The sequence below is a fragment of the Xiphophorus couchianus genome, chromosome 21 (genome assembly GCF_001444195.1).
Source record: "Xiphophorus couchianus chromosome 21, X_couchianus-1.0, whole genome shotgun sequence".
In the NCBI taxonomy this organism is placed as follows: domain Eukaryota; kingdom Metazoa; phylum Chordata; class Actinopteri; order Cyprinodontiformes; family Poeciliidae; genus Xiphophorus; species Xiphophorus couchianus.
The window spans coordinates 6,984,841-7,000,000 of NC_040248.1; the positions used below are offsets into that span (position 1 = coordinate 6,984,841).

Sequence of the window (15,160 nt, forward strand, 5' to 3'; positions counted from 1 at the left end):
AGACCAATGCAAATTAGTTCAAACTTGTGTAATAGAAGTTTGGCTCCTAAATTTCTACACAAAAACATGAAAAGTGACATTCTTGTACAAAAACAAGAATTATGGGTGTGTGTATTTGACTAAGGGAGTCAGAAAACCACCCAATCCCTAGTTTGGACCAACTTCCCTGATTCACATGAAGAAAAGCATCCCCACAACATAACGCAGCCACATTAAAAGACAAATCACATAAAATCCCATTGATGATTGTAGTTCAAAAGTGACATTGTTGAAATTGCAAAACGCCAATCTGAAAATTGGCCTTTTGCATCCAATTTGAAATGAGAGAACTGCGAGGTCTGGACTTATTGTGAAGAATGGCAGAGAAGAAGAATGGTGAGAACAGTCAAGGACAACCCACAGATCACCTCCAAAGACCTGCAGCATCATCTTGCTGCAGATGGTGTTACTGTGCATCGTTCAACAATTCAGCGCACTTTGCACAAGGAGAAGCTGTATGGGAGAGTGATGCGACAGAAGCCATGTCTGCAAGCCGCTTGAGGTATGCAAAAGCATATTTGGACAAGCCAGCTTCATTTTGGAATAAGGTCCCGTGGCCTGATGAAACAAAGATTGAGTTGTTTGGTCATAAAAAAAAAGGCGTTATGCATAGCAGCAAAAAAAAAAAACAGCTCTCCAAGAAAAACACTTGCTACCCACTGTAGAATTTGGTGGAGGTGCCATCGTGCTTTGGGGCTGCATGGCCAATGCCGGCATTGGAGATCTTGCTAAAGTTGAGGGTTGCATGGATTCCACTCAATATCAACAGATTCTTGAGAATAATGTTCAAGAATCAGCTACAAAGTTGAAGTTACGCCGGGGATGGATATTTCAGCAAGTCAATGATCCAAAACACCGCTCCAAATCTAGTCAGGCATTTATGCAGAGGGACAATTACAATGTTCTGGAATGGCCATCCCAGTCCACAGACCTGAATATCATTGAACATCTGTGGGATGATTTGAAGCAGGCTGTCCATGCAAACCATCAAACTTAACTGAACTGGAATTGTTTTGCAAAGAAGAATGGTCAAAAATAACTTCAACCAGAATCCAGGAACTCATTAAAAGCTACAGGAAGCGACTAGAGACTGTTATTTTTGCAAAAGGAGGATCTACTAAATATTAATGCCACTTTTCTGTTGAGATATTTTTGCACCTGTCAAATTTTGTGTTAATGCGTACTGCACATTTTCTTTCAGTCCAATAAACCTCATTTCAATACTGAAATATTACTGTGTCCATAAGATATCGGTTGTATCAAACTGAAATAGCTATTGCAAACATCCAAATATTTAGAGATAAAAATAATTCAGATTAATAGGGGTGCCCAAACTTTTTCATATGACTGTGCACTTCCATAGTCAGTCGCATTTTGATACTGAGTCTGGCAGAATGAAGAGGTAAATCGACCTGAGATAACTGATAAACAGCAGTTTAGTGTTCAACTAGAAAAAAATAACACCTACATTGATCGCACACGTGACCTGTACGATCCATGCAACAACCACCTTCTGCTGAACTCTTAGAGCACAGTTGCTGTGATACATGTGAAGATTTCTTTGGGCAAAATATTCTTACTTTCACTGACTCTAGCTTAGCTCAGTGGGTTTCTGGGATCAGTCAAGGACGGCAAGGCTTTGGTATGGGGGATTAAGGCCCTGGCAGCAAGATATGAGCTAGATCTATTAAGGAGCTAATTTGTGCTGATAGGCAGGCGGCCATCACAGCTTGAACAAACTTAAAGTACCCATTCTAGCCCTATCAATGACCTACTGTGTCAGTGATATGGTAAAACCCCAAAACTGACATATCTTCAGTTCTGTAAGTACTTTCCTTTTACTTTTATCTAACTCCCCTCCTTTCATTTAAAAGTCTCTGGGGTTTCAGTGCAGCAGCAACAACATTCAAGTCATGCTAGGCTTGGCAAATATGGAAAAAGGAGGAAAGACTTTAAAGACGAAGATCTCCTCGGAGGAAGAAGAGATGCTTCGCCAGCAAATGGGCTCTCTGTCGCTAAACGACCACTGGCCGGCTAATCGGGGCACAATGTAAACAGATGTCAGCACTGTGCATTGCATTCACAAATGCTTCCCAACAATTAAGATTTTAAGAAAGACTTTTTTCTCATTAATCCTAATCTCAATCCTTTTCTCCTTATCCCACAGCAAAGCTGTATGTATTAGCGTTGTGGTAAGAAGGATAGGGACTCTTATCCAGTGTTTGCCCAAGAAAAGCAGCTAAGACTTAGGCATCACCACGATTAGCTATTGCTAACAATAGAAGTAATGTTTCCTTGGTGCCTCCTCTTCTGCTCTGAAGTGGGTGTAAAAAACCAGAGTAAACACAGTCTTAGGCCGAGGACATAAGAGGAAAAGGAGAATGCAAGTCTGGGTGAATAGCAGAGATTTCCCCCCGAGGATAAACCCCTCTCCTTATGCGCTCTTCTCGTTTCTCAACTCCCACACCTCCCAGAGCTTCACCGCCACGTTAACGACCCAGCGGCCAGGTGTGGCAGGGTTGCAGGTGCCATCGCATTTAGCCACATTAAGCACTGACACACAGCAGCGCTAAGAGTAATCGGATTTACCTGGATGTCTGCTGCATGGCGTGTCGCTCCCTGCAAGCGCAGCACAAAGGCTTACCGCCCCCTCTCCATCACACATGGGCAGCGCACACACCTGGGATGAATTTAGCAGTCGACAAAGCCCTCATAGTATGAGTTGTCTGTGCGTGCACAAACCCAGTGGATTTTTACAACTCGTGGTGCAGGAGTGGCGACAGATGCTGCAGGTCTGTGGTTCAAAGTACATGAATGAGGTGAGGAAGGGGTTGGGGGATTGCAAAGGTTTAAGGGGAGCCCTTTCCTTCTGCTGACCCTAAATATGGCGAAACCCCTGGAGTCCAGGATGTGGTACTGGGTTCAATCAGACAGAATGGGACCGCCTTGGGATATCCACTCATGTCCTCAACACCTGAGGCCAGAAGGAGGTGTTTTACGCAGCAATGCTCTCATCTCAGATCCTAAGTCTTCCTTAGCACAGGAGACATCATAGGAGCATCAATGAAAAACACCAAAAGCTATTCAGACTTTGTGGTTTTAAAGGTGAAATGCAGATATTTTCTATTCTCAATGGTGTTATTTTTAATTGCAACACATTGCTTAATGGGATTATTTGCAATTTTGACTTCAAGACAGGAAATGTATTATTCAGTTTTTACCTTTTCTGAAAGCACTTTAAGGAATACACAGTGCTGATCTCGAGCCACACTGAATCCTTTTTAAAGTCTAGAGAAAACTCTGGGTGGATCATTTTTATATAGTTTCATGTACTTTTCTGAACTAGCTTAAGAGTAGGGTTTGTGAACAAACCAAAATATCCTGGGATGGGAGGGTGGGATACGCTTCACTACAAAAAAACTTTGTTTCAGTGTTTATTCTACTAGGTGTTCCATACTTACATAACGCCAGATGACAAACTTCAAAATTTATTTGCTTCTTTTGTTTGAACGGATTCATTTATTAAAAAAGAAAAAACATTTGATTGTGTGATTGATTACCGTTATTATAAATATTCTTCCCAGAATTGTTGATTTAATCTGAAATTGGTGCTACTCTTGCTTCCTCTCCACTAAGCTTATCCTTACTTCAGGATGAGGGATTGCTGCTTAATCAGTGACTGTACAATCAACTGGGCTTTCTTAGGTAGATAATTGTTCTACCAATAAACTGTCAACTCAAAAGCACATTGGAACTGTAGGTATTTAGATCTGAATCTCAGTATATACCTAGACTGCACTGAACTTTAATGAGTTGATTTGAACTCATTAACTAGTTATGAATTTGACCCATTTCTCTTGTAAAGAGACTTGAGATGACATTTGTTGTCACCTGTTGCTTAAAAATGCATTGAACTGAGCTGAATTAGTCTAAAACCAGAACTTAAAATATGTTAAATGAGCCTAAGATAAGGCTCGGACTCAGAAACTGCACTCGACCTGCAGTTTCCATGTTTCCATGGTAGCTACATGACGTGTGGTAAACCACTTGAAGAGCGTACATGACTTGAATCAAGATGAAACTGAAAACTGAGGTAGCTCAAAACAATCAAATAATTTAAAGAAAAGTGGACATGAGGGAAAGTGAGAAGATTTTAGTATTTAACTGGACGAATATGATAAAAAAAAAACTCACATTTTGGCTGTAGAAGAAGAATATGTGCAGAACACCAAAAGCTTCTTAGAATGCAACTTGATGCTCTGCCCTGCTTCGTCAAGCCCCTCACATTCAGTCACAAAGAAATTCTCTTGAAGCTTCACGGCCCCTTTGACTTTTCATGCTGCTTTTGAACTCTCCATTTCAGGCTGTGACTTTTCCGCATGACCCCAAGCCTCGGAGTGACCTCCACCCCCCCTCTTTATTCCACCCCTGCCGTCTCCCTCCCTGCGCCTGCAGCGGTCTGGAACCACCAGAGCTCCTTCACACATACCCACACACGTTCATAAAATGAGAAGTGGCAGTGTTGCTGAGTTAGGTCAGGATGTAATGTGCAGTAATGTTCTGCCCTCGAGGCTCCTGTCCAAAGCACCATCGCCTGGTTTTAAGTAACCTTTCCCTTAAAGAGGCACCTTGGTGGCTCTATTCTCAGGCACCCAACCACAAGTTAGTACAGGCTAATGAAGTGGTTAAATAAATAGAGTGCTGTTGGAATCTGGGCTTCGGTGGACTTTTTCATTAATGTCAACACTTTAAAATTCTCCTGTCCAACTCCGTCTGACCCAATTCGAGGGCAAAATAACCAAACTTAACGAGTAATCACATCAAATCTTTGTCTTACAGCTACAACGGCTGCCAAATTAACCTCCTAATCAGACTCTTAAAACATCTATCCCCCCTGCCTTTTCTTCCAGTGTGCACACACAGCCTTGCTTTTATCTAACTACAACTGTTTACCTCACCTTTGCTTCAAATGATCTCCACCATCTCAATTGGACCAGAGCTCTCCCCTCACCTCCCTACTCCAGGGCTTCGTCTCCTTCCCTTTCTCTTACACAGCCTCTGAGAGAGTCCCAGAGAGAGAGAACGAGCCAGAGTAGGGGGGTGCTGAGGTTTGACTCGACACTGCTTTGGGGCTTTGAAGTGTGCGTTGATGAGAGAAAGTGGAGTACTGTGTTCAGACAGGCCCCTAATGAGGGAATTAAGAAGCTACGCCGGCCTGTTCCCCATACTAACTTCCCAGGCACCAAACATTGCAAGCGAGCGTGCATGTGTTCGCAAGTGTGTGTCTGTGCAAGTCTAAGAGTAGGGCTAATCTGTCAGACTTAATCAAGCGTCTAACAGTCATGCCTTTCACCTACAGTAAGGAAGCAAAGCTAGCCTCAGCATTTAGAACGCTACAAACGCGCCCTTGAGCGGTAAAGTTTCCTAAGTTCCCAACTTTTGGAAGGCCTGTAGACTTACGGTAGTGTGAGTCTAGGTAGCCGTTACGGGGGTCCATGGCAAACAGCGTGCCCCTGTATGGCAGAGCATGGTCAGACAGATGGGGCAGGGAGCTGTGCAGCTCCTTCTTGAGCAGGGACGGGCGTTCCTCTGTGGAGGTGGAGGGTTCCTCATTCACGGTTCTGTCGAGGGCGCCGGGTGTCTGGGCCTGGGAGCTAATGGCATTGCGTCTCTCACGGTGGTATGGCGTCCCCGAACTCTCATCTTCTGCCAGAATGAAGAAACACAAGGGGAAAGGGAGAAAAGGGATGTTTCAGGTAACTCTCATTATGACTGGACAGCATGGTAAGAGACAGATAATCTGAGAAAAAAACTGAGCTCATTTGCCATCTCCCAGTGCTCCCTAGAAACAACCAATCAGAGCCAGAAGGAGGGTCTTAGCGCCATCAATTAGGATTGTGTATGTGCTGCTCAAATCCTCCCCCTTGCTCTCTGCTACACTATAGCTTCTTAAAGATAGCAAAGAATGATCAGTCTAGTTAGCAAAGCCACCGGCGATGGCGGGTAAATGGTTTTCCTGGAATACTAAGTTGCTTCTCCACCATTAGCACATTGAGCATTATGTACACTGCATTGATTGACAGCACTAAGACCTTTCACGTAGCTCTGATTGGTTATTTTTGAGATGGAGTAGTGCATGTCTTCAGACAACAATAGTAACACTAAGCAAAGGTGCAGAGCATTCTGGGTATATATACATATGTCAACGTTAGCCAATCAAATTTACGAGCTGCGCACACTCAAACTTTAAAATTTTACAGATGAAAAAAGAGCCTACTGAAAGGATAAAGTTGCTATTTTTAGAAGCAGACTTTAAAAGAAAAGGAAGGCATTTTAAACTGTATGAGCATCCCCCTTACCATCAGTTCTTAACAGAATGTTTTTTGTCTAAAGAGAGAAAAAAAGAGAGACATGGGGTCTTTGTATGATCCTCAGCATGCCATGTAATCGGGATAAAGGTGAAGTTGAGCTCAGAGCCTTAACTCCCCCAAAAAGACATGGTCTTTGACCCTCGGCATGGCCTCTGAACTGATGTGTACAAAGGTCAGCTAACCTTCTGGTATTAGCATTAGTCTTTTCTGTAGTTTGATACTTTCTCTAAAAGTGCCGTGGCATGTCTGGGACTCTTTATTATTTCAATTTAAATTAGATACATTTACAAGGAGCAGTTTTTAAAAGCAAATTAACTCTGTTAATTATCTTTTTAAGAAAGATATAAATAGTCATAGTTCAAGCAGTTACACTTACGAGGACTTCAAAGCAGTTGCTTCTACAACACTCCAACATTGGTGAGACTCATCTGTAAAATGGCATAAGATAAAATCCAAGAAAACAAAGCTGCTTGACACGCTCTTAGTTTGCGTTTGCAAAGCAGCCAATCCTGGAGCGTCATTTATTTTCTTTGGTACTGATTGGCTCTAGTCGAAAGAACAGACTGTTGGCATTAACGTCTACCTCAGTCCTAAGACAGTTTCCACTATTAAAAAAAAACTAAGTTAAAACAAGGACAGTTTCCACTGTGCATATTAATATATCTTAAAATAGCAGTTATAAGAATTTTAAGAAGGGATCTCAATCATCTACAGATTTCAGCTACTTGCTGTCGACTGTAATTCCTAAACATCGTAAACACCAGGGGTCCAATGTCTATAAAATATTGACAATTGATGATTTTTATGATTAGTAGATTAGTTTGTTCAAAAACAACTAACCCAACTTAGAATTTGAAAAGCAAGTTCTGTTTCAAACTGGAAATAATTGCAAGAATTAAATAACAATAACATGAACAAGTAGTAAAACCTTTTAACTTTACTTTTTCCCCTAAGCAACATTCACTAGCTTCCAGTAAATCCCCCACATGTTCAGCCCTTGTTTTAAGTTAAAGTGAGTTCATCATTAAGGATGCTGGTCATCAATGCTCCAGCTTTCCTTTTCCAACATTAATGTCCCTCACTGAGAACCTGGCAAAATGCCCCTCCACTGGCGCCAGAGGTTCTGTAGTATTAGCAGCCTTCCCCCACAATCCGCTGCAACATAACAGCAATCCAACTGCCAATTAGAAACAGGGCAGAGGGCCAGATGAAAGAGCGCCACCTTAAGCACTGCAGAGAGTTGCCACTTCACAGGAAAAAAGAGAAGCAATCAGAAAGGACTAGAGAATGAGATTGAAAGAGGCAAGGAGAGAGCAGGAGGAGCAGCTCGAGGGGTCCCGCTTTTTATTCCCCTCACTCTCCCACATCCATTACCTGCATCCGGGGCCAGCCGTGCCCTGGCGCAGCCCTGGCAGCGGATTCAAGGATTCCTAATGCGGAACTGACAGCCGGAGAGAAGCAAGTCACTCTCATCCGCGGGAAATGACAGTGTCAGTTATGATATAAGTATTTAATCCTATACTGCACAGCCAGTGATCTTATTAAGGGGAATAATGCAACTTATACGGTTAAAGCTGGATTAATAGGTCTGTGCTTGCAAAGCGCAATATTAACATAAAGGGATTTTGAAATTGGGTTCATCTCCTGACATGGATTGAGGAAGTCGGGACTGTAGACCGTGCAGGAAAGGGGAGACCGTGCACGTAGCTGTGTGCAGCACGGCTCCTGCTGTGTATTCCCAGCACTTCCTTATGCAGAAAATCTACAATTCTAGCTGCAAAAGTAGACTGGCTACATATTTATGAGCTGGGTTTTTCATTTTATTATATTTTAAGCAGATATTAAATCTTTTATATGAATAGATTCATCAGAGTGTGTTTGTGAGCTACAGGAGTTACAGTTTAACTGCTTTGTTAAAAGAAAGGCTTTCTAGTTTGTTTAGATTTTTCCTCGTTACTCGCAACTTTCTTGTTCTTCAGTCGTGACCCCCACCACTATTCAAACATAACAAGTGAGGTCAAGCGGCAAACGGTTCAATCACAGCACTGTCACACTCCACCCTCCATCCCCCCGAGGAGGAGGGTTCATCATTCCACCATATACCACCTTCAGGGGCTTCATTACAGCAGTTCATAGAACCTTAAATGGTTAAACAAACACTCTGCAGCACAAGGGGCAATTAACTCCTTGACGTCTTGGTGGAACAGACCTGCTCTCGTTCACGGATTTCTCTTGTGTGCTGCTTCTGGCTGCTCAAGGAAACCTTTTGTACCAGTGAAACATGTTGAGAATCTGTAAAAAAAAAAATATGCCAACATCCTCAAAAATCAAACTTTTTTTCAATCAGTGAATGCAAAACACAACCCCCTTCAACGTAGAGATTGTTTCTACTGAGGGAGGAAAACCACGTTTTCACTGTCAGTGTGATGTTTAAAAAGAAACCAAGACGAAAAACAAAGCTGTACAAACAGTTTTGCAAAAGGAAATTGTTTAATCTACTAGGGCATGTAGGCTGTTCATTTAGAGTGCTACAAAATACCATCAGTTTACTCCTTCACAATTTCATACGTTAGCAGCTTTAATTGCTTCTTTTCAGCAGAACAAAAGAAGTGGTCTGCCACAGGATGTGAACTCATACCTGATTTAGGGATGAATTGTTGAATTGGTGAGAGAGTGAACTGACCTGAAGCCAACCTCAGCAGATAATAGGAAACACTGAACATATTCAAGCAAAGCTGCTCTGCTTCCAACCTTTGAGTCGTAAACTTTTAATCGATAACTGACCCCATGCCAATAGAAATGAACACAAGTCTAAAAGTTCCACAAATTAAAACTCATTTCTATATATAACCCCAATCAATCTGAGTCAAGACCTACTTTGTATCCAATACCTGACAGCAGTCCACCACTTGCTGACCTCTGTTGTAGAGAAATATGATTTTTACTGTTAGCAAAGTGCACTAAATATGCTACTTGCCACTATAGGATCCTAGAAATGGTTTTATGGTCACTGATTGCATGATGACTATTATGACAGTTTTTAATGAATCTTAAAAAGATGTTGAAGTTGGCTAAAACTGGAAACGGCAAGGAAAAGCTTTACAAAAACCAGGGATCGGATATCAACCACATATCTTTTACCAGCACATCTGATGAAGACAGAGCAGACGTAAACGTATTAAATTTTTATAAATTTAAAGTTAACCATGCAACCTTTTTCTAACTTCTGACCATCTGCCCAACAGATTCCTTCCCTTTTCCCTTCATTCATTTTAGATTCTTCTTTTATTTCCTCCCTGTTTTCCCAGGGTTACTGCATCCAGTCCTCTACCAGTTTGCAGGTCTATTCAGTACATAACACAAAAGCAGCAGGCCGGTCCTCTGTGGACCAGAGGAAAGCATGCCTTAAAAAAAAATATACTGAAAAAAAAGAACTATCCCGCTCTCTCTCTCTCTATGGTGATTGAATTTCTTAACATCTTTTCAAAAAGCGCTTAAATGCCTGGAGGCGAGAGGAAGAAACAAGCTAATGGTGGATGGGGAGCACTGAACAAATTTCAGAGCCCTTTCCTGCTCGCGTTTGAGGTTGAAAGCGAGCTCTTGCCTTTCAAGTTTCAAAGTCCTCCTTCCTCCCGCAGTGTCACTGAAGGATTTGAAAAGAAGGTAATTGTGCTCACTGCCGTCCTGATCAGAGCACACGCCCCAGCTCTAGTATTTCAGCAGCTTTCTTTGCCACTATAATGGTACCTGGTACTTCATTCCTGTATTCTTTCTCCCTTACGATTCTTTCTCCTTTCCCTCTAACGCTCCACAAATGCACTCTCTGTTGCTCTCGCTCACTTGGTTTCTATCTCTCTTTCACCCCCAGCAGGCCACTCATTAAACCCTAAAACCCAGGTTTCTCCACTGCCCCCCGCCCTCATCTGCAGTCTCTATTGTAAGATTCTGTTTCAAATACCTTTCGAGAAAACTCAATGTATTGCCTCTAATGGGGGGGAGTATGAAAGAGTGCGTGGGTGCAATGACAAAATGAAAGTTTGAAAGAGATAATGAGATATGGAGTGGGGCCAATGCCTCAAAGAGTTGGGCTCCAGGATAAGAGGGGCTAAAGTTAAGAGTTTCCAGCCAATTTAGACAAATCAAAAGTGAAACCAAACCCCATCCTCATTGTTTTGAAGGAATCTTCTAGAGGCAAAGGTTAAGAAGAAGGATTGGTTCTAAACATCCTCCACATGACAATCTGTCTTTAACTCTCCAGCATCCGCCTTGCCTTCCAGTCTAGGACTTTAATTTTTCAGGGGTCTACAAAAGCGCCATTGCATCCTACAATTTCCCCAAAATCCTTTCTCGGGGACAAAACCAGACAAAAACAGAGTTTCACCTTCCATCTTCTAAAAGTACTATGGCACAAACTGGTTTTGGCTAAGGGAGCTCATTGGGAATCAATCAAACGTGAAACAAACGTGAAACAAACCCTCAACGTTGTTGTTTTGAAGGAATTGTCCACAGGCACAGGCTAAAAAGAAGAACTTTTCTTACACATCCTCCGCGTGATAGTCTGTCCTTAACTCTAAAGTATTCGACCAACGTCTAAAACTTATATTTTTCAGAGGTCTAGAAGGGGCTACTGCAAGCTACAATCACCCCCAAGAGTCTTTCTCAGAGACAAAGACAGACATAATCGGAGTTCCACCTCCTAACTTCTGAAAACATGTTTTGGCTAAAGGATCACATGGAGAAAGGTGGAGGATATACAGTGAAATCACAAAACACTTCTTCAAAGCTCTTCTCCTGTGCAATAATCTCTTGCTCCTTTTTCTTCCTTTCTCTTGCAAATCAACTCCAGGGAAAGACTCAAGACTCCCCCAATCAACAATGAGAGGGGGAAGAAAAATTCCAGCAGCTGGCTAGAGTTTAATAAGAGCACCTCTCCAAGCGGCTTAGGCTTTACGTACCTGATTCACCGGCTCTGGCAGGGCCGCTAAAGACAGAGGGAATCATTCACGATTAGTGCGGGCTGATATAAGACGGACTGTACCAAACCAACAACAGCCAGCAAGATTGGGGATTAGTGCAATTGTGCGAGTTTTTTCCTGATCAACTCCTCGGACGATTAGCTCAGTATTACAAGACGGTTACTGCCGTTTTTACAACAGGTATGCATTTTGTGGAGGTTACAGAGTACTGACGGTGCTTCTTATAATTCACTAAAAAGAGTGACTTCCAAACACCTTCTTGAAAAAACAGTAACTTAACCCACTCTGCCATAATTGTTATGATATCCAAAGACAGCACTGCAAAAAATACAAAACCCTAATATATTTGTGGACTTGAAATAAGATAAAACTAACTTACAAGTAACTCTTTAGCAAGATACTAAGCTCCTATATCTTTCTGAAAAGTTTCTTGTTAGTTTTGTCTTATCTCAAGTGTTCTAAGAAATGGATCAAAAATACTTGGTAAGAGTTGTGTTTTTGCAGTGAGGTCAGCTGTTAATCATCTATAAAAATGTTTTGGAGAACTTTATCTAACTTTGAACTGATGTCTGACTCCATCCCGGGGTTTGTACCCATCAATGCATGAGTGATGTTTGGCAAAATTGTAGAGAGAATTAAATAAGGTCCCTCTTCTGGTTAGTAGTCTTTTGTCAGCTACTGATTTCCCGCACAGCATTCACAAATGCCCTCCTCAATATTCATCTAGGCAAATTTGATGACTCCCACATCTCAATTTGGCTCTCAGTAGCCCACATCCCCCACCCTCTTTACTCCACAACCCACCATCCTGTTCTCTGTGCCGCCGGGGGTCTTCGGGGACGCACCCAGAGCTCAGCATCTCACAGTACCAGTCTCCAACCCCTGGGGCGGGGGAGGGGCTAAATCAAAGCCTGCTTGACTCCTTCCTTCTTTCCCTTCACTCATCTCAAATCAACCTCACAGCGGGGTTGTGTCTTTCCCAAGCCTCCGCCTGCTCCCTCACTGCCCTTCATTCACCCATTAGGGGCACAGGCCCACCATAGAGCGGCCCGAAACCCCACGACCATTTCATCAGGGCCACATTGTGAGGGAGCAATGAGCATTGCAGTGAGAGGGCTGATAGCCTCGACTTGAAAATGTGCCCTGATGCATTTCTTTCTTCTTTTTTTTTGACCTCTGATAGTTACAGCTTTTAAGGTTTTGCTACTCAAAGGGCATCTTGGCCTGCATTCTTTGACAAATCAAACGCTAAGAGATGCATTTGATCAAAGCTTTAGAGAGGAAGATGCCATTTAGAGCTCTGGTCGACTGCATTAGTAGTTCTGTGACAAGCCAGCTGTCTAAACTCCTTGATCACTTATATTGTCCACCGTAACAATGTAACATAATTTTTTTGCAAGGGCAGAGTGATATCGACAATAGTGGGTCTTTTTAGGGTCATTCCAGACAGTGCGCCCATGACACCACAGTGGGCCAGTTTTCTTTTGGATCTCAGCACTGGAATCCCGCTTCTGAAACTAAAGTGATGCGAACCAAGTCTGTGGCACTCAGATTAGGAAGGCCTCGCCAAGAGAAATGGATTTCCAGCCAAGGCAAAGGGATCCAGAGCCAGCAGTTAGGCCTGACAAGAAAAAATGATTCTACTCATCAAATGTGATGCAAAACATAGTGGACTTTCCATCTGTCAGTGTGAAAGGACGCAACCTTTAAAAAGTTACAAATATCAATCTGAATATTCTGGTAAAACAGGAACATGACCTTGTGCGTTCATCCTGATAAAATATACATTCATTTAACAGCTTTTTCTTGCAGCCAACTGAGACACAAATTCTCCCATTAGGATAGTTTGCCTACACTTAGTTGGAGCTGGATAATTAGACACTTCAAAGGTACCTGCCCACTATCCCAGAGGGGGCAGGAATCACCGCCCCTCGGCCCGTTTAAAAGCATGTTAACTCGTATCTGAGGCTAGCAGGCTAATTTAACTTTTGACATTTGATATCTGAGGAATGAGAGGGATCAGCCATTTAGCTGGAACAGGATTACCCTCCCGAACACACCCTCCCTCCTCCTTTTCCCTCCCCATCAACCCTAAACTCCCACCACCCCCCAACACTCCCAACCAGTCAGGCCGGATTCATTAATTTTCCTGCTGCTAAGCACTTTATCAATGACTGGTGAGTCTGAAGTGGACTCTCTCTCTCTCTCTCTCTCAGCCTTCCACGGTGATTAAGTCTGTGGATATTCAGATGTGTCCAAGCTACTTATTGCCAGCCCTGTTGCTGCTGATTGTGTCTCACACCTGTTAGTGAAGCTCCATAAACTGCAGTTAAAGTTTGAGATACTAATTAGAAAGTTATTATACTAACTCTTAAAACAGTTTTTAAATCTAAAATACTCTTAGTCTATTTAAAGCTGGTAGAGTGATAGATCTTGGCTAAATTCATATTTGATGTATTCCAAGGTTTGTCAGGGTAAATCCATACTGATTCCCATTCAAGAAGCTATATGAATCATACTGTCCCTTGCAAATGTGTACATAACTTTTGGACTTTTGCAAAGTTTAACGACAATCCCAAAGTTCATTATATTTTATTAGGATTTTAGTGTTGGACATCTACAAAATAAAGTCTTAGGCCTCATTTCTTTGAAAAATAGCTCAGTCTCAGTCAATCTGACTGAATTTGTCTGTGAACGTAACTTAAGTTTTATTGCAGATTCTCAATTGGATTAGTGTCTGACTTTGACTAGGCCATTCTTACATAAATATTCTTTGATGTAAATCATTTCTTAGTTATACATTTCAAGTGTTTGTCCTGGTAGAATGTGAATCTCTACCCTTTTTTTTAACCAGTATTGCTACATTCAAAAATGTTCTGCATGTTGCGGGAAAAGGCCATTGCACCTTCTTCCATACTTTTTCTGAACCCATAAATGGCTTTTAGTGAACTGCAAACTGGACTTCTACTTTCTTTCTTTAATGGTAACTTTTCTTCTCACCACTATTTCACAAATGCAAAATTTTTGGAGTGCCTGACTAATAGTTGTGACGTCTACTACTACCTGAGCTGTTGATCTGTACAACTCCTTCATAGTTACTGTACCTTGAGCCTCTCGAGCAGTTCTCTCATGACCCAGTCTAACATTTTCAGTGAATAGCAATTTTTTGTTAGACTTTCTGTTGTGCCAAACCATTGCCGGATGATGGATTCAGTAAAGATATGACAGTTATATAATTGGTTGCACTTATTTGTACTAAGGAGCTTTGAAGTAAAGGGGGATAAATGCATCTCTAAGTCGTACTTTGCAGATATTTAAGCCATGTATAATTTTAGTCTCTCTTCCAAATGGAGCACTACGTTCTAATAATCAATCACAAAAGTCCAGACGAAACTAAAATGGAAACTGTTCATAAAATTACAAAATGTGGAATAGTTCAAAGGTCATGAATACTTTTGCAGGGTACTGTATTTTAGCACATCCATGATCTTTGACATATCACAGGTAGTGAGCTTTGGGAGTCACCTCACGCCTATAAATCTACTTTGGTCTCAGTTTAGTGCCTCCTGCTGAATGTCTACATTACAAGTTGAATCGGGGGCTGCACATGAGTGTGACGGATCTGGGTTAAACGAACAGCATGCCCGGGGCTTTGATGCTGCAGCTGGTAACGCTTACAGTTTTTAACCCATCACATTTGGACATAAGGCCTTTTTACCAGAGAGCATGACAATTGGAATTCCAAACTACAAGCCAAATGCCATAAAAATAACA

The 15,160-nt window shown here is 42.0% G+C and overlaps 1 protein-coding gene across 4 annotated transcripts in view; it reads right to left on the reverse strand.

The window, feature by feature from the left end:
* gli3 (GLI family zinc finger 3) overlaps positions 1-15,160 on the reverse strand; it is a 122,302-nt gene that overhangs the window by 67,838 nt on the left and 39,304 nt on the right. For 3 of the 4 annotated variants that reach the window (XM_028005134.1, XM_028005131.1, XM_028005132.1), the window contains exon 3: positions 5,500-5,745. In XM_028005134.1, coding sequence (XP_027860935.1) covers positions 5,500-5,745 — 246 coding nt within the window. The remainder of the gene's footprint in view (positions 1-5,499; positions 5,746-15,160) is intronic. The other variant, XM_028005133.1, reaches the window with a different exon arrangement.